Genomic DNA, 23,266 nt, shown 5'->3' on the forward strand with positions numbered 1-23,266 from the left:
AGGAGCCCTTGATCATTTTTCTTAAAGATAAGAAATAATTTATTTCTCTTCAGTCTTCACAAATACCACATATCACCTAGCTACACAACCAATGCCATTAACATATCACTGAAGAGTTTCTTACCAACACTTTACTTGGACAAAGACAGTTGCAATTTAAAAATTACTGTACAATGTGCTGTTGGATAAAATGCAGTTCTTGAGCTTCATGAGGAGATGTGGCATGTGGTTTAGAAACAGACAGAACATACAATGTTAAAAAATTTAAACTGCCAAAAAGCAAGAGTAAGGTAGAAAGGATTTTGTTTTGGCATTGTAGTTTTAGTAAAGTATTAAAAAAGAAATCTAGAGGAAAAGACCCGGTTTTTAACTTCCAGTACATAAAATTGGATACGAAAGTAATCAGTTCCTCCTTTTTAAGTTTTGCTTTTTCCTTAAAATAGAAATCAATATTATGAATATATTGCAGAGTAAAGAAAGACTGCAAAATTACCAGTTAACGAAAATACTATTGTATGAAAAACCAAATGTAAATTTACCAAGTAATTTGCTTACAAAAAAGATCAAACTATAAACAGTCACAAAATATATAAAAAAATGCCACTTTGAACGAGGCAATTGTACTCTACCGAAACTGGTAGTAGACTTTTTTTTTTCCAGAATAGACATATTCATACTGTAGTAACCGATAAAAAAGCATTGTGTACTTTTGTGTCGTCCGGAGATTTAGCACCATGTGTCATAAGTTCCTGGATAGTCATCCAGTTGTCCAAGATCTTCTTGTTCCTCTTTTTCATCATCTTTTTGTGACTGAGTTCAATGATGTTAATTTCCTTTTTGCCCTCACTGCTGCTTTGAGGGCTCTCTTTAAGACACTCTAGTCTGCTACGCATCATGTATTCCCGCCGCCGCCTCTGCTCCTTGGCTCGCACCAGGTGCTGCTTCCGTTCCTCTTTGCTCCAGTAACGACCCATCTTCATTTCGCTCATTGTATCATCATCTGTCGTCATCCCGCTGCGCTCCTCTTTAATCTTTAAGGCACGTTCCTTCAGGATTCTGTCTCTTACAGGTCTTTTGGTGATATACCTCGTCCCGTCGCTCCTTATTTTCACTTTCCACTCCATCTTGGGCTCCGCACACTTCTGCGAATCTTTGCACATGTTCACTAGACTGAGCTGGCTCTGGGCATATTCCACAGCAGATTTCTGCTGTATCAGCTGCATATAGCTTTGATAATGCTTAGCGTGTGCAGGGATATTCCCATACCTGTATGAGGAGCCATGATATGGGGACAAATAAGGAATCTGCTCAGGGCTCTGCCTTTCTTGCTCTGTCGATTTGCTACTTTCTGAAACCGTTTCCTTCTCCTCAACAGAACTGTTTTGTTCAGCAGCTTTGGTTTTGTTTGGCGTTGTCTCCCTGCCACTCTGCCTCGAAGACAACTGGTTAGCCACAATGGTACTCCTGAGGTTTTTCCTATTGGTGATGCTAATCATCCGCTGGAGAGAACTGTCAGGGGATCGCTCCACGTTCAACGGAGTGCTTCTGCAGCTCTCTGCTGTGTTGTAAGCGCTGGAACTGTCTTTGTCCGATTTCTCTGGGTGCTCGATGATGTCGTCCAGTTTTCCCCCTGGAAGTTCTATACTGGTGTTATAATTCCTGAACGTACCACCCTGCAGCGCCCAAATGTCTCCGTACTGGTCTTTCACTTTTTGAAGCCGGTGAGCCTGCATGATGCTCTGACACTCAAGCTCAATGTTCCTCAGTTCCTCATTGAGCAGCTGCAGCTCATGCTCCACCCCGTCCTTTTTCCTTCGGTTGCACTCTATGGTACTGCTTGAGTAATACAAGTCATACTCGCCATGCTTTCGGATCTTACACTTGAGTTCCAGCAGCTGGCGAAACCTTTCGCAGTCCTCCTCCTGGTTACCAACAAAATCAGACTCAATGTATTCCCCAGACACTACACTCTTGTTGCACTGGAGCTCGAGGCTTCCCAGAGTGTCCGGGCTCTGTCTCGGTTCCTGCTGGGTCTCTGGGGTCGGCTTGTTCTGCTCTTCTGGTGCGTTTTCTTGCTCTGAGCTCTCGTCATTGCGCTGGCTTTCGTCGGTGGGGCCCACTCCACTGTCTTTCTCGTTGTTGTTAGATGATGAGGTAGCAGTATCTGTTGTGCCGTCTTCCTCTTCATGCTTTTTGGGCTAGAAAATAAAAAAACAGCCCACAATTAATCTTTATCACAGGTATTAAATTAAATAACTTAAATCAAGTTCTCTTCTCTGTAGTCACGCCCACCCTGTGAAACGTTCTCCCATCAGATGTCAAACAGATAAACAACTACAAAACTTTCTGAAGACATCTGAAGGCAGCCCTGTATAGTGATTTTTTTAAAAAAATGTTTTATTGTGTTTTTATAAATGCTAGTGCCCGGGGTAACCCAGTCAGATGGGTGGGGTACAAATGAATATAATAATAATAATAATAATAATAATAATAATAATAATAATAATAATATCACACTGCTGGCAGCACCTGCATATTTGTGGAAATGAACATGCTCCTGTGCAAAAGGGGGAGAGAGAGAGTTTTGAATTTGGAACAGGAACAACTGCATTCGAACCCTGGCTCTGTTATGGATTTACTGATGTGACCTCAGACAAATCACATTGTCTTAGCCTTTGTTCTTCTTTCTGTATAGCATGTGAATAATAGCAATCTAAGTTAAAGAGTTGCTACGATGACCAAAAAGTCCCCCAACTGATTGACATGTACATTTCCATCGACATGTCTTGAATGCAGCCCTTCAGACCACTTCTCCAAGCCTAAAACCACACTCCCTCGTCCCAGGCCAAAGCCCTCACCAGCCCTGCTCCATGGCCTCCTTTAATGCTACAGGGCCTAGTCCAAAGTGTTGGTACTAACAAATAAGGCCTATACAGCTCAGGATTAGGTTACTTAACAGGCCACCTTTTGCTTTATAAAGCCCAGTATCTGCAATCTGCAGAAGAGCTTCTTCTGCAAGCTCCAAACAGAAGCCTGCTTTACAGTAATACAACAGTTAACAAGGCCAGTGGGGTATGGGGGAAAATTACCCCATCATAGAATATTGTAGGTGGATAGTATTTTCTGTGTTAGTTACTATCAGGGCTTTTTTTCCAACCAGAACTTGCTGGAACTCCGTTCCGGCACCTCTCAGGTGAGTGCCATTGCCATTCTAAGAGGAAGAGGAAGGTGTTCATGGTGAGTTCCGGTACCTCTTTTTCTAGAAGAATAGCACTGGTTGCTGTGTTTTATTATAATAACATATATAAACATTTTTTCCTACTCTATCAACCACTCTGGGAACATAAACAACTACAGGGCATACATGTCACTGAGAAGAATACTTTGCTAGCAGATATTTGAACTTGGATGTGCATTCAGTGCATGTTCATGTTCTGTATATTCCTCTCTCCACTTAGCTTGTGCAAGACTGCATATCCAGCTGCCAAATATATATACATTTACATATACGTACGTACGTACGTACATACATACATACATGTGTGTCTATATTGCACTGGCAGAATAAAAGCCAAGAAAGGTTTGCAATAACCTGTACCAGCCAAACAACATCAACAACAACCCTTAACAGAAATTGACTCTGGTGGATTACCACCGCCTTATCCCTATTGATGAATTTCAAATTATACTAGGAATGCCATCCACAGTGATGGGAATACTATTTGTACCTTGGGTGCTATTATAACAGATATTTGTGTTCACACTGGCTCTGTACCAGCAGAAACTGGCACCACGGTGTGCTCTGCTGAGAAGCACATCTATTTCAAATGCTAGCTATAATTGTGGCATGCAGTTGGCAGTAATTCTGTATAGCTGACTCGGGTGTCATAGGCTGAGGGCCCAATAAGGTAGTTTGTCTGCCAAATTTGTAGAGGATGTATTTGTCATTGGTGGTTGCTAGTCCAGATAATGTGTTTTTTACACAGACACAGACACAGACACACACACACAGACACACACACACACACACACACACACACACACACACACACACACGAGGTATCTCTTGCTCTCATCTGCTGCACTCCTAATGATTTTGTAGAAAATTGCTAATAGAGGTTCTCCATTTCAAATATACCAGTAAGGGGATTATTATGTGTCACTGTATTTTCCCTCGGAAAACATCTAGTTAAACTCTAGTCTCCCATATAGTTAAAACAAAATGGTCTGCCTTCTTTGGCCATTATGTCAAACATTTTTGTGGATCCCTTTTAACTCACCCTCCATTAACTGCACCTATTTATTTCACCTCTAATGCTAACAGCATTATGTGTCAGAGCAGTGAAGAGGGGCATGTTTTCTCCCACTCGGCCCACCACAACTAAATAGTAAAGTCATTTTGTCCCATTTCCCTTACACAATTTTCATCCAAAGTGCGCGTAGTCTATTTACAATAAATCTAAGTGCACACAGCACCAGGCAAATGTGCTTTCTCCTTTAAGAGGTGTAATTACACAATTAAGCATAATGACTAGTAATAATAAAACACGATGTGGGAAAATATAGGGTACGCATAACAGGAAACAAAACTCTATGAGGCTACACTGTTAGTAATTGCTATTTTCCCTCTACCTAGACAGACAATGATGGACAAGGCAGGGGAATTAGTGACATACACATAAAGCCTCATTATTACCTTCAAGAGCACAAGCCTACCAGCTAGTCTTTTATGCACAGTTGTTAGAATAAATTGATGCCAATAGGTCACAACAGTTAGAATAAAAGCAATTAAAGTGTGTTGGAGTGTAAACTAAACTAAAAATGAAATCAAAAAGTTGACGGAAGGGTCTACCTGGCCAGTTCTGAGCCACTGCGTTGATGCCTTAGTGTGTCTGTCATTAGGATTCTCAATGAGTGCTTGACAGATACCCATGTGTTTGCTGATATTATAGCTGAGCTATAATTCTAATGTTTTCTCCCATGTTGTCCAATTTTCAGCAAGCAAGAGTGTTAAAGTTTCTAAAATGCGAATGGTAGAATCTAAAGTTTGCCTTAAGACATGGCCTTTGGCCTGTTTTCCACTATGAGGAATACTCTATGCGTATGATAAATGGTTCATATATATCTGTAAGTTCTAGGGCTCAGCCTTGATATTAGCCTGTTGGAGACTTGTCCCACACTGACCCACAGTTGTCTATTATACATAAGACTCTCTCCCTCCAGATGTCTCAATTCATAGTTGTCGATTCTATACTGTGACTACATTTTGAAGTCAACAATTAATGAGAAGATCCAGATGAAATCTGCTGTATAGATCCTAGGCCAACCACAACCATTGCTCTGCTTGAACGTGATACATCAGAGGCAACTTGTTAAATACCTGTCAATCTTTGAGATTAAAAGTAGGTGTGTTCCACATTGCACTGACCCACACTGCTCATTCCCTGGCAGAGACAAACATCGGCAGCCATACCGACATACGCAGAAAAAAATATTCCTCTGTGCTGCTAATTCCATGCCTGGCATCTATCACAATATAGAGCAGGGGTTGGTAACCTGGGGCCCCAAAGACCAAACGTGGGCCTTGTCCTAATTTAATGGGGACGAGGAGACTGGAAACACAGGAGGGTAGGAGAAGAAAAAGGAAAAAAGGGTCAATGGAAGGTGGTGTGTGTGTCATGGGGGTAGCTCCTCCATGCAAGTGGCCAGCCTTGACCTCTGAAAAGAGTGGGTTCTCCCTTCCCTGGCAGGCTGCTGGGCATGATCTGCACAGTTTTGCCCTGCCCATCACTGCTATGCAGTCCCCAACAGATTACCTCTGAGGGAATGCTACCCTCAGAGGGGGTATCCCAGCCCAGATTCTGTTTCTTGTGCTGGGCAAGATACAGTTTTCCTGAATTTCCTCACAAACATGCTATGACCAGCAGTTGAGTGAGCTGCCTTTTAAAAAGGCATTGTTAACTTCAACTACATTTTAAAAAAACTGTTGCCAAGGGGTGTAAAAAGAACAACAGAGTAAATATGCATTCCAGAGTTAAGGTCTGCCTCTTAACTGGCAAGCATTGGTGTGAATGTGACACAATAAGATTGAATAACAAGAGCTATGTCTTACAGTGTAACCGGTTGATTCCTTTCTTTGTTCAAAATGAACAATTTCAGCACAGAACATGTCGTATTAATTGTTCTTTATGGGTGCAAATCTCAATGCTTCATGTCACTAATTAACCTGCATTATGAAGGTTTGTGGGAGAATGCAGAACTGAAAGAGAAAAAGTGCCTTTGATTAAGCTAATAGGATTTGGGTGAACTGACTCTAATTCAGCAGTATTTATTACCACTGAGAAGACATGAGCTAGTCCCACCACTGCCTCTCTATGCAGGGTCTTTCAAGAAGATTAAAATCACTACACAATCACTAGCCAGTCTTCAGCGTCATTTTATTTAGCTTGTTTACCCTGTTCTATAGCCTCAAGAAGCTCTAAAATGGCTTGCAAAATATTCTCCCAATAAAATCTAATTCAAGTCCAGTATCGGGAACAACGGCAACCCTGCGCTTACAGTGGTACCTCGCAAGACAAAATTAATTTGTTCCACGAGTTTTTTCTTCTTGCGAGTTTTTTGTCTTGCGAAGCACGGTTTCCCATAGGAATGCTTTGAAAATCAATTAATGCATTCCTATGGAAACCGCTTGCCGGGCTGGCGGTGCGGAGAAGGGCTTTTCTCCCCACCGCAAGCCTTCAGAGCAGCCATCCGAAGGCTGGCGAGGGGAGAAGGGCTCTCCGCCCCACTGCCAACCTTTGGAGGAGCCTTCCGAAGCCTGGCAGGGGGAGAAGGTCTCTCCGCCCCACCGCCAGCCTTCGGAGGAGGTCCGAGGACAGTGGGGAAGACGCGTTGCACTTCCCCGCTGTCCCCGGAGATTTCCCTATGGGCTTTCGTCTTGCGAAGGAAGCCCATAGGGAAATTTGTCTGGCGAAGCACCTCAAAAAACGGAAAACACTTTCTTCTTGCGAGTTTTCCGTCTTGCGAGGCATTCGTCTTGCGAGGTACCACTGTATATGGAGCCACGTTTACTTTTTCTTCTGCTGCCCTCACCCTTGGTCTTTCCTTGCCCTATATCCCTCGTACCTATGGGACCGCCTCCCCTCAGAGGATCTTAAGGTCCATAAATAGTAACATCCTAGAGGTCCCGGGACCTAAGGAAGTCAGATTAGCCTCAACCAGGAACAGGGCCTTTTCAACTCTGGCTCCGGCCTGGTGGAACGCTCTGTCTCATGAGACCAGGGCCCTGCAGGATCTGATTTCTTTCCACAGGGCCTGTAAGACAGAGTTGTTCTGCCTGGCCTTTGGCTTGGAGCCAATTAGATCCCCCCCCCTCTTTCTTTTTTCCTTTCTCCTTCTGTGATAAGGCTGCATTTTAATGTTGTATTTTAATCTTGTTTTTTAAGTTGTATTTCAATCAATTTGTTTTTATTATTGGTTGTTAGCTGCCCTGAGCCCGGTCTTGGCTGGGGAGGGCGGGGTATAAATACTTTTTAAAAAAATATTATTATTATTATTTCTCTACTAGGCAAGAGTTCTCATTGAAGACACCAGAGGCAAAGGGATGGGGACAAGAAACCAAACCTCACTTGGCAAGTCTTCCCATACTGGCACCAGCTCTCACTGAAGACTTCTGAGACAAAGGAATGGGACCAAACAACTGACACTTGCTCACCCCCCATGATATCCAGGCCTGTGTGTGTGGAAATCAGTCTTGGTTCTGAGAGGTTTTTTTTTGGTGAGGTGGTGGAATATATTAGGGGAGATGTGTGCTTAATGGCTGGAGAAATGGAATGCGCAAATGCTGAGTAAAACAAAGAGAAGAAAAATGTTTGTGAATTGGCAGGGCATTGCTTCGGAAGGAGGGGAGTGGGCAAACCAAATTAATCTGGTGGAAAAGGAAAATAATAGGAATGCAAAAAATGTATTAAAATCCTGACCTTCCTCCTCCTCACGTTTCGTCTTATACTGCAGATAGACCCCCCCTCATTTGTCACTATTGGTGGCATGTTAATGGCAACGCTCTACCGAAGCCTAGGAACAAAATTTCTAAATTTATCATTTGATTCCTTGTTTATTAAAAACGTGAACCTAGTAACATTTCAGATTCTACGTTCTGTGTCAAGCCTACCTGCTCCACTTCATTGCCTGCGTATTGCACTGCTTCATTATGCGGTTCTTCCAACATTTCCAAGTTTAACTCCTCTATGAATTCGTTCCTTTCATCATCCAGCCATCCTTCTTCCAGCTGTAAAGAATATATTAGTACATTACTTTCGGTTAGTGGGGAATGCATGCTAAAATAAGGTAAACCCAAATGGCAATGCCTGACTAGTTCTTTTTTATCATAATGACTCTCTTTGGAATACTGTGGTCTTGGAGCTCATCTCTCAAAAAGGCAGAGGGGGGAAAAATGATCATTAAAAAAATTGGACTCTTAGGCCTTTTATCCCTTTTTGAAACATATCACCGATTTTCTCTCATAATGAGGAGGCTTGCATGCACAGAACATCATTTCCTTTCAAAATGTGCAGAAGGTATACTGCATAATACCGAAGCTGTCATGTTCTTTACTTCTAAGGGTACCAGCTTAAAAGAATCCAGAGATACTAATATACGGCCATGAGACAATTGGCTTCTTTCTCCCTAACAACCTCCACCCCAGTGTTATGCCTCACCGCCTGAACCTCAACAACATCCTCATTGTGTATTTCAATCACATTTGTCTTATTGATTTCTCAGGTAAACTTCCAGTAGCAGCAGCAGCTACAACCACAACCACAACAACTACAACAACAAAAGAGTAATTGATTGACAATGTGCCTTTAAGGCATGTTTTGTTTTCCAGCTGTTCCTTAGGGATGCTTTTTCAAAAAAAATATATCAGGAAGTACTACTTTAAAATATGTTGGTAAACTAACTTGCCTGAAACAGAATGAAGCCAATTCTGGGCAATTTAAGCCAGAGCATTTTCTGTGTGCATCTGAGTAAACTTTTCTGTATAGAAAGCTGTGGGGGGGGGGGAATACATATAATAGGAAAGATGAATACTAGTGTCAATATTCTTCGTATCAATTGGATAAGTTGAAAGAGTTTTTGGTAAATAAATCCAGCCATCCTTGCTGGATTCAGAAGTAGGCACTCAGGAGTTAGATTGTCCCTGTTTCAAGTTCAGGGCATGGATATAAGGTAAAGGGTAAAGGGACCCCAGACCATTAGGTCCAGTCATGACCGACTCGGGTTGCGGCGCTCATCTCGCTTTGCTGGCCAAGGGAGCTTCCAGGTCATGTGGCCAGCATGACTAAGCCGCTTCTGGTGAACCAGAGCAGTGCACGGAAATGCCATTTACCTTCCCGCCGGAGCGGTACCTATTTATCTACTTGCACTCTGATGTGCTTTTGAACTGCTAGGTGGGAAGGAGCTGGGACTGAGCAACAGGAGCTCACCCCGTCGTGGGGATTCGAACTGCCAACCTTCTGATCGGCAAGTCCTAGGCTCTGTGGTTTAACCCACAGCGCCACCCAAGTCCCTCCAGGGCATAGATATTAGACACGAATTGTAATGGATATCAGATTAATCATAGTTGCTGCTGGTTGCTTCCTATTTGTCAGGAACTACTTTGTTAACAACAGTTTTATTCTACTAGATCCTTAATGTGCCTTAACTTGCTTTTTTATTTTACTGAAAGAAAACCTAAAGCATGTAGAGACATGGGACACATTTCCTGTTTTTTAAATCATTAGTTCACATGAACATAATCAGAATAGGGCAATTTCCAATCTCTACGTCTAACCCTCTATACCCATAACTTTCATTGTATTGTCACTGAATGGTGAATGATAGCTTGGGAAGAATAATAGGAAAATATGTCTTAGATTAGGCAAGAATATCTCAGTGTTGATTAATTATATAAAGATGGGTGGGTTTTTTCTTTGCTAAAATACATGTATGAGAAAACAAAAATTTACAATACTGCAAAAAAAGAGAATACTCTCAATGATGACCCTCCTTCAAAACATCAATCTAGAACATCATTTCTGTGTCAAAGATTGTAATTATTAATTATCTACAAATCCGAGCTCACAGGCAAATATAGAAATTCAAAACAGCGATATTTAATAAAGATTATATACATATATTTACAGCGCTTATATTCTGAGGTTAGCTTTTTAACAGCACTATCCTATGAATGTCTACTCAAATGTAAGCTCCACCGAGTTTTGTGGGACTTACCGTACTCCCAGGTATGTGTGCATAGGATTGCAGCCTAAGTCAGAACTGGGATTTAAACATGGGTCTCCACAGCCCTAGTCCAATACTCTAACCATTACACCACATCAAAAGTGCTTCTAGATCCCACTCCTGGCAGAATTAGCATAGTTGAAGCAGTAACTGTAACAGGATGTGCAGTCCCATTGTGGGAATTTCGAGCTACTTTTGTTATTTTGTATCAACCACAACCATGATGGACCTGCGAATTTTGCTAGCAATAAGCATGGGCTGAAATGGGTGATTTGTACTTGACTGTAAATTGTATCCATAAAACACTATGTCTGGGTGTGCCACTGCTGTACAGTGGTACCTCGGGTTAAGAACTTAATTCGTTCTGGAGGTCCGTTGTTAACCTGAAACTGTTCTTAACCTGAGTTACCACTTTAGCTAATGGGGCCTCCCGCTGCCACTGCCACGCGATTTCTGTTCTCATCCTGAAGCAAAGTTCTTAACCCGAGGTACTATTTCTGGGCTAGCAGTCTGTAACCTGAAGCGTCTGTAACTTGAAGCGTCTGTGGTACCACTGTACTTTCTTGGTCACTTCTGTGCCTTGATAATTTCTGTGCCTAACCAAGAAGCTTGGAAACCAATGCCTTCCAGATATGCTTTGCAAATTAGGATAACATCTTTTCTTTTCCCTTGACCGTTTTATCCGCACAAGAGAGGCAGGAAGAGACTAATGCTAGGCCCCAGGTAGTCATTGTTTGTTGTACAACTGAATCCCGAAAGACAGATGCATCACTGATATAAAACCCCTTAAGAGCCTATAAGCAGAATGTTTCAGCAAGCCATTTATAGTTTCAGAAAGTTATCTAAGCCTACAAGAGCCAAAGCCAAGCAACATAAACCTGAGGTGAATTGCTTTCCTCTGCCATACTATACAGCTGCTTTTATCAGCACCATTTAGAATGTATAAGACTATAAAGGAAATATATGCTTCGAACTGTGATCCTCTATAACTACACTAGTCAAAGGAAGGCTTTCAGGTGACATTGAATTACATTTATTCAATGTAATTTATAGAGATTGTGCAGTTACCAGTGCTGAAAAATATCAGATCAATAACACAAGAAACAAGTGGCAATATAACCAACTTTGCCTGAACCAAAGACAGATGGATACAATAGGGGTAACAGAACGTCCTTTTTGCTTTGTAGCAGAATATAAAAGGAAGTACAACTACGTGTTTTTCTTCCACTATTCTCCCTCCTCCTTTTAGGAATCTGCATATAACTCTGCCTTCCAAAATATGGAAACATTTTCACAAAGCAGCAGAACTGTTTTCAGTCAATGAATGATGGTTATTCATATTTGCTACAGACCTTCAAAAATACGATTCGTTCTAAACTGTGTATGAACATGATATTGTAATTCCATGTACAGTTTAATACTTGGTTTGCTGTGCGGTGAAACTTCCTTGTAGTTATAAATATTCTGGAAATATGACATGTAGAAATCAGAAAAGCAGCCCATATTGGAATTTCAGACCAACTTCTATCATATGAGAAATCAACATGCATTTTCTGCTACATATGGGCAATTTCAATATGTCTTTGTGTTTGGTTGTGTATTCTACTAGACAATCAGCTGCATTCTTATAGGTATGTATGATTTTAAAGACTCATTCAGCTAGTACAGTGGTATTCAAGCTCCCTTTAACTTTGCATCTGCAGCTACAAAACAGTAAAGACCATCTATTCTCATTTTCTCCATTCTGACAGGAACTTCTGCGTTGTCATTTCCCCGCCAGCTGTTCATTATCTGCGGATAGCAGTGAATGTATGTGCCCTGCGAACCACCCTCATTCTCAATGCATCTTATTTACTCTAACCTGCATCTCTGGTCTTGCTACCAGCAGCACAATTTTCTTGCATTCGTCGCTGGAGAGCAATGCCACTGCCTCCTCCCGGTTCTGGACATCTTGGCCATTTATCTATAAAACAAATGAAAGTGGCACATTAGTTTCCATTTCCACAGTGCAACACACAATATAGAGCAAATATCAGCTCATTTGTGGCAAATGTATGGACAATGAAGCTCACACAATGGGCTCATCTTCAGCCCCCTCAGTGGTAAGTGCCTTCACTCAATTATGCGCTTACTGTAAGAGCCATATCGATCGTTGAAGGATGGCGGACATCAGAGGAAGCAGTTATGTTCATAAATGTCCAACCTGCGCCCTGGCAACATACATCTAGCAACACAATTAACCAGCCCTTGACAGGTGACGTTCATCTTTCTCTGTTCAGAGTAATGGAAGTGTCAGTCTGAGATAATAGTGCTGGTGGAAGCAAGACTGGTAATACTACAGCTGAAATCAGTCATACTGGAAGCTTAGAGAGAGCCAATTAGAGGTCTACAGCATTATCTCTCACCAGGCAATACTTACAGGCCACTGCTGATTGCTGTTTCATTTAATCATTTGATATTTGTGTGTCCGCACGAACACACATGGACGGACACACACACACACACTGGGTGCCAAAATTCATAGTAGAGGCTGCAAATCCCATACACCCTTACTAGGGAGAAAACCCCGTTGAACACACTGGGACTTCTGAGCAATCATGTATGCTGTGCACACTTAAAAGTGAATCTACAGTTGTTGCTTTTTAACTTTCCAAGCACAACTTTGTGTTAATGCCAAACAGTAGCCAGTGTTAACTACTTCTTAATGGGTTTGGCAGCAAATCCAGGGACCAGATGAACAACATACAAAATTGCTCATCTTTGAAATTCAAACCATTCTTCTCATGTGAGCGTTAGCAGAGAAGATTGCAGTATCTTTATGCAGCGCAGCCAACCTTTCCCCATATCTTATCTTTCCATTTGCTTTTTTCACGAGCCTTTTTCAAGGTGTCTTCCCTCACATGATTACCATCATGTGATGGGGCAGGTGGGCATAGTCCCCCTCCATTGCACCACTACTGCCATTCCCACAGTCGTACAATGTGCAGAGGCAACAGTGACACATACATAAAAGAGTAGAGCTAGGGAACATGCTACTTTGCTTCCAGATGTGCAGTGGTGATTATGGAGGGGGGAAGAATGTCTGAACAGAGTTACAGTCACGGTGGGGAGAAAAAAAATGCATGAAACATTTACGACATCTGAAACTGAAATTTGCAAGTTTAATTTTGGATTAATCGGGAGCTGCCAATGTACTGCTCCCCAGTTGTTCTTGGGCTGCAACCCCCATCTTCCCTGACCACTGGACAAATTGACTGGGGCTGACAGGAGTTGGAATCCAACAACATATGGAAGGCAACATGTCAACTACCCCTGACCCTGAAGTCGCCTGTGTACACGAACTCTCAAGTCAGCATTACAATCTTCTGTTCAGTTCAGAGAAACTGAAGAACAAAGCAGCAGCATTTGAAATTAAGAAGCTAGTTGCCTTTTAATAACTCATAAATTTCTTGTATGAATGCTTTAAAATATATCGTATTTTTCCATGTATAAGATGCCCCCTATTTTTGGAGACTCAAAATTGAGAAAACACCCCTCAGCACTACCCGTGTATAAGATGAGCCCCAATTTTAAACCTATTTTTTTGGCAAAAAAACCATAGTCTTATACATGGAAAAATACGGAAATATATATTTACTGCAACTTCCTTAAATGTGTATGGATTCAAAGGAGTTAACGTATCTCAAAAGGGACCTCAACATTTTCCCTTTATGGTTGCAACCAAAATCTATGAAAAATGTTTTACAAACAGTTTTAAATTTTGTTTTATATCTATTGAATATTCGCTAGGGAATATTTTAATAAGGTGATTAATAAATGGAATGCATAAATGAGCAAGTGAATGAATGAACAGGGATTCCCCCCCCCCCCCCCCCGCTGACTAGCCATGGAGGAGAGGGGCTCTTCTATGCTTTCATTTTCTCTCTCCCACGGATTAGCTATGACTTGCCTGCCATACTTCCTGAATTCCAGTATAATCATGAAAATGTTTAAAATCATTGACAGGACTGTAAAATGTGATGTTGCTGCAGCTTTCAGTTATCTCGGTTCATTTGCCTCTTTTCTCCCTCCCCTGTTGCCAATGCCTGCATTCAGAAAATACGGCAAAAATGGAATCTTGATGCAATTGTGCACAAGACTGCATGAGTAAGACTATCTTGGTGTGGCATTTCATCAACAAACAGAAATGCACATGGTGCATTTTGGAGGAATGCTGCACAAGAAGCCCCTAGGCAGAAAGCACACTCTAACAATGACATTAAGTTTGCTTTGTTGTAGTGTTTTACTACTGTGGATGTATCAGCAACATAGATAAGCAAGAGGACACAAATGAACTGGAGAAGGAAGGCCTGGCTCCAGATTATTTTTTGTGGGGAAGGAAGGGGAAGGCAACATGGGCAGTTTGCCACCAATGGGCTACTGTAAGTGCCAACCATTCTCTGCTACAGTTCCTTGGTCCCTCTCTTGTTGTATCTCCCAGCCTTGCCCATCCCTCAAAGCAGCGATGGTGTTGTAATGGGCTGTGAATTGAGCAGCTTCACTCGGCTCTTGGCCAGAGCTAAGAAATTCTGTAAGTGAGCATGCAGGAGAGTAGCAGGGCAGCAGTTTCAGGCATCATCAAAGGACTCCAATGGAAGTGGGCCCTGGCAAAGGACCCAGTATGTTGGGTACCGACACTGTGCCTGGGATGAACTGAAACCCCCACATGCCCTGCACTACAAAAAAGTTGGAAAACAAAAATGCAACAATGGAAAATCCCAAATATGTAAGTCTTTCTTTGACACAAGGCCACATTATTTGGAACTCTGGTATCCACAGAGAAATTGAGATGGCAGATGTAGGAGGCTGCCTTCTACTGCGGCAGGCTTTGTGTCACTATTGTCAGCTCAATATTGTCTGCACTGACTGTCAGTAGCTCTCCAGGGGGTCAGGCAGGGTTCTCTCCAAGCCGTCCATGAAGATGCCAAGGATGGAACATGGGACGTTCTGCATGCAAAGCAGATGCTCTACTAGTGAATAGCCATTCCTCGAGGACGTTTTGGAAGTGCCCATGACTCCAGTGGGTTGTGTACTACAGCCATAATCCTGTGAAATAACGATGTAAAAATGCAACAACTATATATTTCATCATGTTGGAATGGCTGCATAAGTGAATAGTAATGGCAGTTTACAGTGGTACCTCGGGTTACATATGCCTCAGGTTACAGACTCCGCTAACCCAGGAATAGTACCTCGGGTTAAGAACTTTGCTTCAGGATGAGAACAGAAGTCGTGCTCCAGCGGTGCATGATTAGCTAAAGTGGTGCTTCAGGTTAAGAACAGTTTCAGGTTAAGAACGGACCTCCAGAATGAATTAAGTATTTAACCCGAGGTACCGCTGTATTTGGAAAATTAGACAAACACAAGGAAGCAGTTCAGCATCCTGAGAATTTGGCCTGCAGAATGCTGCCTTTTAAAATAATTCTTTTCACATAAACCTTGTATAATAAAATTGTCAGATTCCCTTGCTCTGAGTTATCTCATCCATAAGAATGGGTACTGAGCCAGCACATTGTCCAATATGAAAGGAGAATCCTAACCACAACTCATTTTCTGTTAAACTTAATGATCAGATTCCAACTCATATATCACATTGCCACACACATAGAAGCATAGAACCAGAGAACAGTAGAGTTGGAAGAGCTCCCCAAGGGTCATCTATCTAGTCCACCCTCTGCAATGCAGGAATCTCAACTAAAGCATCCGTGACAGATTGTCATCCAACCTCTGCTTAAAAACCTCCAAGGAAGGAGAACTACTTTCCCAGGGAATCTGTTCCACTGTCAAACAACCCTTACTGTCAGAAAGTTCTTAATAATAATAATAATAATAATAATAATAATAATAATAATAATTTATTTATACCCCGCCCATCTGGCTGGGTTTCCCCAGTCACTCTGGGCGGCTTCCAACAAAACACTAAAATTCAATAACCTATTAAACATGTTTAGTCAGAATATCATTTCCTGCAACTTGAACCCATTGGTTCAGGTCCTACTCTCCAGAGAAGAAAACAAGCTTGTTCCATCTTCCATGTGACAGCCCTTTAGATATTTGAAGACGACTGTCATATCTCCTCTCATTCTCCTCTTTTCCAGGGTAACAAACCCATTTCTCTCAACCGTTCCTCATAAGGCTTGCTTTCCAGACCCTTTATCATCATGGTTGCCTTCCTCTGCACATGTTCCAGCCTGTCAGTATCATCCTTAAATTGTAGTACTCTAGGTGTGGTCTGACCAAGGCAGAATAGAGTAGTACTGTTACTTGCCTTGATTGGGACACTATGCTGTCTTAAATCCCAATTCTATCTTCTGCAGCATTAGCTATCTTTCCTAGTCTGGTGTCATCTGCAATTTTATATCATGGGTATCACAAATATTGGACATAATTCTGATGGATTAGTTAACAACATTGCAAACACTGAACTGAAATAAGAAACGATGTTTTATACGACTTGGTCCAATTTTGTTGAGTATGTGCAATCTATTGAACATGGTTTCTGTCTATCAGCTTCTCATGGGGCACTGTGCAGAATTCTTAGAACTGCTAGCATATTGGCAAAGCTAAGTAGGGTTTAAATTAAATGGTTTAAATTTGCACATATTTTTGTATACCACTTAGCAAGTTTTTCAAATATTAAGCAGTTCAGAAATGGTTTAAAATATAAATAAGTAATATTTTCTTGAACCAGAACAACCTGCCTTTGACTGGAGCAGAACTGGGCTACCTAAGCACCAGTTTTTTGCTTTTATCACAGTGTACACAGAACTAAAAATGCCCATAACATCAAATTTTGTTCTTTTTTTATCATTTTCAAAAAACGGTTCAGTGTTCAGATCTGTTACATGGCCCATTACTTTTTCGTCCCTCTCTGCAAATTCATATCAGTCCAACATCTAGTCAAAGTAAGGTAATGCAATATGAGTATTCCCTCCCTTCCCCACATCGTATGATGTGTGCACTGCAAAAAAAACAAAACCAAAAAATCATATCCTCCACTATACAAAGAAATAAAATATTATATCCTTGCAGAAGCCCTCACACTGAAACACGACTTATTATATGCCTGCAAAGCAAGGACCGTTTTAGCCAGGCAGCTTGTAGATCCTATTGTGTTCCAGAGATTTGTTTGATTCTCAGAACTGATAGCAGAGTAAGAAATAAAGCTATGTTTCCCAGCAAAGATGTTTCCTGAGGAAATGAAAGACCTGGTGGGATAGAATCAGATTGATCTTGTAACATCCAGCAGGCTCTCAGGAAGGCTGAATTAATGCCTAGCAGTTGCAGGGTTGTTTGTACTGAAGCAACTTGCTACCATCAACAAGTATCACCAGACAACAAAAGGAAAACTGCACAAATTGCATAAAAGGGATCATTGGTTCGTGCACGTGTGAGTTTGCTTCAATCCCCGTGCTGGGGAAGCAGCGGCCATGGACAGGAATGGAAAGTGTTAGGTTACTAGGGAAGGGATGCTTGCTTTCATATTTTTGACAACAGATGCTGCCACTAACATGTATTACAGGTCCCACCCCTGTCTACTTTCCATCTTCTAATGTTGTTATGCATTGGCTGAACACAGCAATGCCAGGCTGGGCATTTTCTTCAGAATTTCCACTGGACTTGAAAAAGGTTTGCTGGGAAGAAATGAGGTCTTAAGTTTCTGTTTTGTGGAGTATGGTAGGAGTTCTTCCAGGCTTTTCCTGGGCCTCCATAGTTTCTATTAAAAAATGTATTTTTTACTCAGAAAGCCCTGGCAACATGAGTCCACGGTGCCCGGCTCTTCCTTCCTTCTCCTCCCTCCTCTGAAGCACTTCTCTCCCTTGTATGCTCCCTTCTCTGAGCATCCATTAGCCCCATACCCAGTGCTGTGACTTCCTCATGTGCCGATGTCACCACCAGGAGATGGCAGCTAAAAATGAATAGAATGGCATCCACTGCCATTCTATTTATATTGTTATACTTTTTTTTGGGGGGGTAACCCCTCCTAAACTCAAGAAATTAATGAATGCCAGAATCTAGCTAATATTAGGGATGTGAATAGAAAAAAAACATGTTGCAGAAGTGCGTCAGCCAGGCAAGCAATCCCTGGGCCTGACCAGGGTAAAGGTAAGGGACCCCTGACCATTAGGTCCAGTTGTGGCCGCCTCTGGGCTTGTGGTGCTCATCTCGCTTTATTGGCTGAAGGAGCCGGCGTACAGCTTCCGGGTCATGTGGCCAGCATGACTAAGCCGCTTCTGGCGAACCAGAGCAGTGCACAGAAACGCCATTTACCTTGCCGCCGGAGCAGTACCTATTTACCTACTTGCACTTTGACATGCTTTCGAACTGTTAGGTTGGCAGGAGCAGGGACCGAGCAATGGGAGCTCACCCCGTCTCAGGGATTCGAACCGCCAACCTTCTGATCAGGGTAGTTGAGCAAAGCCATTAAGAGACAAAGGTGCTGATTGCTGGTCATTATCACATCATAGGAAGGGTCTCAGGTCTATGAAAAACAGGGGTTGCCAAGGTGACAGGGAGGGGTGTGAGGTGACAGGGTAAAGTGTCATTTTACAGAAGGCCTGGATTTTTGGTGAGAGGTGTGCTGGGAAGAAGGAGGAGGACAAATTCTAGTCCTTCAGGAGCTCCTGGGCAAGCCAGAACTCCATGTGTGGACTGGAGGTTAGAACCATATTGGAGGAAGAGACTGTATCACGAGACCTGGAGCCATGACTGACTGATGAGAGGGGCAATGAGAGACACTATTGGGATATAATGTTCTGTACCCCCTCCACTGCAGACTTCCAGGTGTAAATATGTGTTAATGAACCATATTTCTTAAAGGCACTATCCTCCACAGCGCCTCAATCTTCCCAACAGAGACACAGCCCTGGGGGAGTGCCTGGAACCCCCTGGAATCTTGCACCGCTCATGAAAATTGGGGTGGCGTGATACAATATTTATAGACTGCATTATCAATAACAAAACCTATAAGCAGTTAACATAAAACAATGTAAAATATGCATAAGAAAATAGCAATAAAATAAACATTTGAAAACAAGAAGACAGAACATTTTCAAAAAACAGAAAAAGATAAAATCAGCTATCATAAAACAAATACTAAAATCATATATTTGGGTGTACTTACCTCAACAAGAATTTGCCTGCCTAAGATTCTACAGAAACAATGGACTGTACATTTTTGAAGAACCGTAATAAGAAAGCATGCTCATAGTTACTTACTTGCAAAATTCTATCTCCTTCCCGGATCCGTCCATCTCGGGCAGCGATACTGTTTGGATCAACCTACATGAGGTGGAAATGCCACAGTTAGTTCTAAAATAAGTTTGCATTTAACATATGTTTAAGGCACGGTGGGGATTGACAAGTAAACCAAATCACTATTAGCGGAACCCTAGATGTGGGGAAATGAGAGGAGTTGGAGCTTGATAATGCTCGTGAGAGACTGGGTGTGTTAAAAAGTTCATACCCTTTATAAAATGTTTTGCATGGCCACTTTACCTATCAGGCTAGACTTCTGAGTCCTTATAGCACAAAGGAAAATAAAAAGAAGAAAAGGCATTACAATATATGATTTACCTTTCTTCAACACTGATACAATATACTAAATGGTTGGTTTACGTAGTTTAATTTTGCTTTAACCTAAATATATCTTGAAGGCTCCATTAAAGGTTTATCAGAGTCGCAAAATTGTTCCTTGACTAATGGCCATCTTTTCCTTGATGGAAATCTGAAGCCATTTATTTTTCCTTGCCATGCTAACAGTCATTTTTAAGCCTCTCTAAGCACTCGGCTTGCAAGTTACATCTTAGAAAGATGACAATACCTCCCCTTCCCAAGCAGGTCTTATTTTCATATTGAGTGTTGTTGGAGAGAAAATGGAGAGAAATATTTAATCCAGTATGAAAAGAGAGCAATTGCAGCCACTCAAATGAAGGGAAAGGCAGAATGGTTCAAAACAGAGCTAAGGAGAGCACTTTTTAAAATTCAAAGACAGATAAAACCAGCAGATCTCTTTTAAATCTTTGCAAACTAGTAAGAAACCTATTCTGTAGGCTTCTCTGTTGTCTAACTGACCTCAGCTGCTGAAGTATGATGGGATCTTTATGGGCTTCAAAAACAACCAGAAGTTTTTAATACTATCAGTACTAAAGGCCTAGGGACGGATAGGTCTGTACACCAATTTTAGGAAACAAGCTAAAAATGGGAGTAAATAAACCTACAAAAGCACCGTCCAGCAGTTAGGCTGCATTTGTAAATATTGTAAATATTTTATATTTTCATTTGTTATATTTACACATCACTCTTCCTCCGGGGATCTCCAAGCAGTCTGCATACATTCTACAGGTATCAATCTTGACCCTTGTCAGGACCAAACCCTCATGGTTTCAACATATGAACTGAATATGCCTTCGGACCAAATATTTTCACCAGATATATATTACAGATCTAACTTCAAAACACTACTTTCTACTCCTTGGGAAAGGGGAAGGGGCAGTGCCTGGGAGGGGAGATCTTGTCCTTGGAAAAAAAAAGTCCTAGATTTCATTGAAGCACATTTCTTGGAGCTCTCTGATGTTCTGCAGCTCTGATCTACTTGGTGAGGTGCCCAGAAGTCCATGGGCTTCTGGGTGGCAGGAGAAATACAACTTCTGACTAAAATGAATGTTCCCCCCACCCCCCAAAACCCCGCCAATTGTTCTAAAGAACTCTAAAGAGATAAGAGACAGAGAGTCCTTGTTAACTAAGGTATGCACTTGAGTAAGTACTTCAGGAAGGATGTTGGAAGGCAACAAATAAACAGGAAATGCTCCAAGAGAGCATGAATGTAGAAGTTAGAGACACAGAGGAAGCATAAAAAGAATGCATATGGCAAGGCAATTTTATTGCAGTGCAATAAAAAAAAAAATTGATTGGAATGGCACCAGTGGACAGAGTCAACAATTTTGTATAGGGGTACAGTAGTTCATGCAAATGGTATGGACCAGAAAAACAAGCAAGCAAGCAAGCAAGCAAGCAAGCAAGCAAGCAAGCAAGCAAGCAAGCAGAAGTTTGGTGAATCTTGTAAACTCTGTAAGTATGGCATGTAGCAGAATTATTGTTTTAATTTGTGGAATGGAGCCAGTCTCTTCCTAGTAATCACAGTTACTCTGGTTCTGGAGTGAGATTAAAGGGAATAAATCCCATAAACTTCAAGGAGTAAGAAAAGGATCACCAGGCAAGTCAGAAAGCCGAGGGAATAAACTCTGGAATGAAGGGGCGAGTGGGAGGCAGGCAGAAAAAGATGTCAAGGAGCTGCAGGTTCTCTCAAAGAGTCCAGTTAACAGTACTAAGACAATATTTCACCTAACTTTTTAAGCAACATTCTGACTTTTCAGGCAATTTGCTTCATGGTAATGTTGCATTTGACACATTTACATTAAACAAACCTGCCTGCAATGACAATTATACTACTTGGGCGGCATAGTTTAGGCAGTTTGTTAACAGTTTGCATTGGAAAATTGCTAGAATTCTGTAGTCAGGCTACAGAAATGCTTATTTCTATTTCCCCTTTACCACCCCCCCTCACAGAACTTTACCTCACTGATATAAATTCCTGTGTCTTCCTCGTCATCCGTGCGGTAGCAGACAGTCAAGCCCAGCTTTTCCTGGCTGCTAACACGACAAAGTTCAACTTCCTGCACAAAAAATAAAAAATGTAGCACAGTGAGGTGCTTATTTTGAAACTAAAGTCTGTTGCGGATACAATATTTATATTGCTCTATAAGGGCATACAAAGTCTTCCAGTCACCTTACCCCAATTACTTGATTCAAGATCGAATACTTCTGGTAGTAGTGAAAGCTATTTTCATTTAGTATTGCCCTGCTCCAATTTTCACAGCAAAAGCATTCTTTCCCCAAATAAACTAAAGTGGGAAGCCATTAAGCAAAATTTGGCATGCCTTCAGGGGTGCCAAAATCAAAAACGAGAGGCTGACAATATATCACACAGTCATTTTACTTCTGTCAAGCCAACTATTGATTTATGGGTCAGGGGAAAGACAAAGTATTCATCCATCAATCAGTCAATCTCATATGATTGTCAGCCTTCCATCAGCCACATAAACCATAAACCAGAATCAGAGTTACCTGCCAAATCACGTAAAGAACACAGTCTATTCTTAGGTCCAATATAAATAATAAATAATAATAATTGGCAACTTAATTCATTTCATGTGGTAGGTTTGTCCCTGAAGTTCCAAGATATTGGAGTTCCTTGGCTATTAAATTATTCACAAAAACATTTCACACACTTAATGAACATGAAGTTAGAAGATACCTATAGCCGAATGTAAACTAGGAATATAGGAAGTTGCCTTATACTGAGCCAGACCATTGGTCCATCCTGCACTGACTTGTAACAGTTTTCCATGGTTTCAGGCAAGTGACATTCCCAGCCCCACCAGGAGATGCCAGAGATTGAACCTTCTGAATACAAATCCTATGCTGTGCCACCGAACAAACAGCCTTCCCCTAAATTTGATGCCTGACTGCACCAGTGTCTTGAAGTTAAGGTAGGCAAGATGGCCCCTCACGTCATCCTACACCAACTTTGTGCCTCCCCGAGGTTGGCCTACAATGCCCATCACCACCAACTAGCACAACCTGATGGAAGCTGTAGTCTAAATTTTAGACTACAACTTCCATCAGGTTGTGCTGGTTGGCGGTAATGGGTATTGTAGGCCAACCTCAAGAAGGCACAAAGTGGATGAAGGTTGCCCTACAAAAAGCCTATGTGTATGAGTGTCTCAACAGAGATGCTGTCAAACAATTCATTACAAGACATTCCTTTACACACACAATTTTATTTGTATGTTGCCTTTCCACTGTTTAAACCATGCTCAAGGCAACCTACAACATGAATAAATACATAATTACAATATAACAAAAGTAGTCATAAACAAGAAAT

The 23,266-nt window shown here is 41.6% G+C and overlaps 1 protein-coding gene and 1 long non-coding RNA gene across 3 annotated transcripts in view; one reads left to right on the top strand and one right to left on the bottom strand.

The window, feature by feature from the left end:
• LOC310825689 overlaps positions 1-8,133 on the top strand; it is a 77,772-nt gene extending 69,639 nt beyond the window's left edge. The window contains exon 4 of the long non-coding RNA XR_014555445.1: positions 7,568-8,133. This is a non-coding gene — a long non-coding RNA (uncharacterized lncRNA). The remainder of the gene's footprint in view (positions 1-7,567) is intronic.
• Positions 16-23,266, bottom strand: part of PDZRN4 (PDZ domain containing ring finger 4) — a 221,645-nt gene continuing 198,394 nt past the window's right edge. For both annotated transcript variants that reach the window (XM_083699098.1, XM_083699099.1), the window contains 5 exons: positions 21,897-21,995; positions 19,540-19,602; positions 12,143-12,244; positions 8,171-8,287; positions 16-2,198 (listed from right to left, as the gene is read on the bottom strand). In XM_083699098.1, the coding sequence (XP_083555224.1) occupies positions 672-2,198; positions 8,171-8,287; positions 12,143-12,244; positions 19,540-19,602; positions 21,897-21,995 (1,908 nt within the window). In that variant the 3' untranslated portion in view covers positions 16-671. The remainder of the gene's footprint in view (positions 2,199-8,170; positions 8,288-12,142; positions 12,245-19,539; positions 19,603-21,896; positions 21,996-23,266) is intronic.

This window comes from Podarcis gaigeae (genome assembly GCF_964106915.1).
Source record: "Podarcis gaigeae genome assembly, chromosome: 10".
Lineage (NCBI taxonomy): Eukaryota > Metazoa > Chordata > Lepidosauria > Squamata > Lacertidae > Podarcis > Podarcis gaigeae.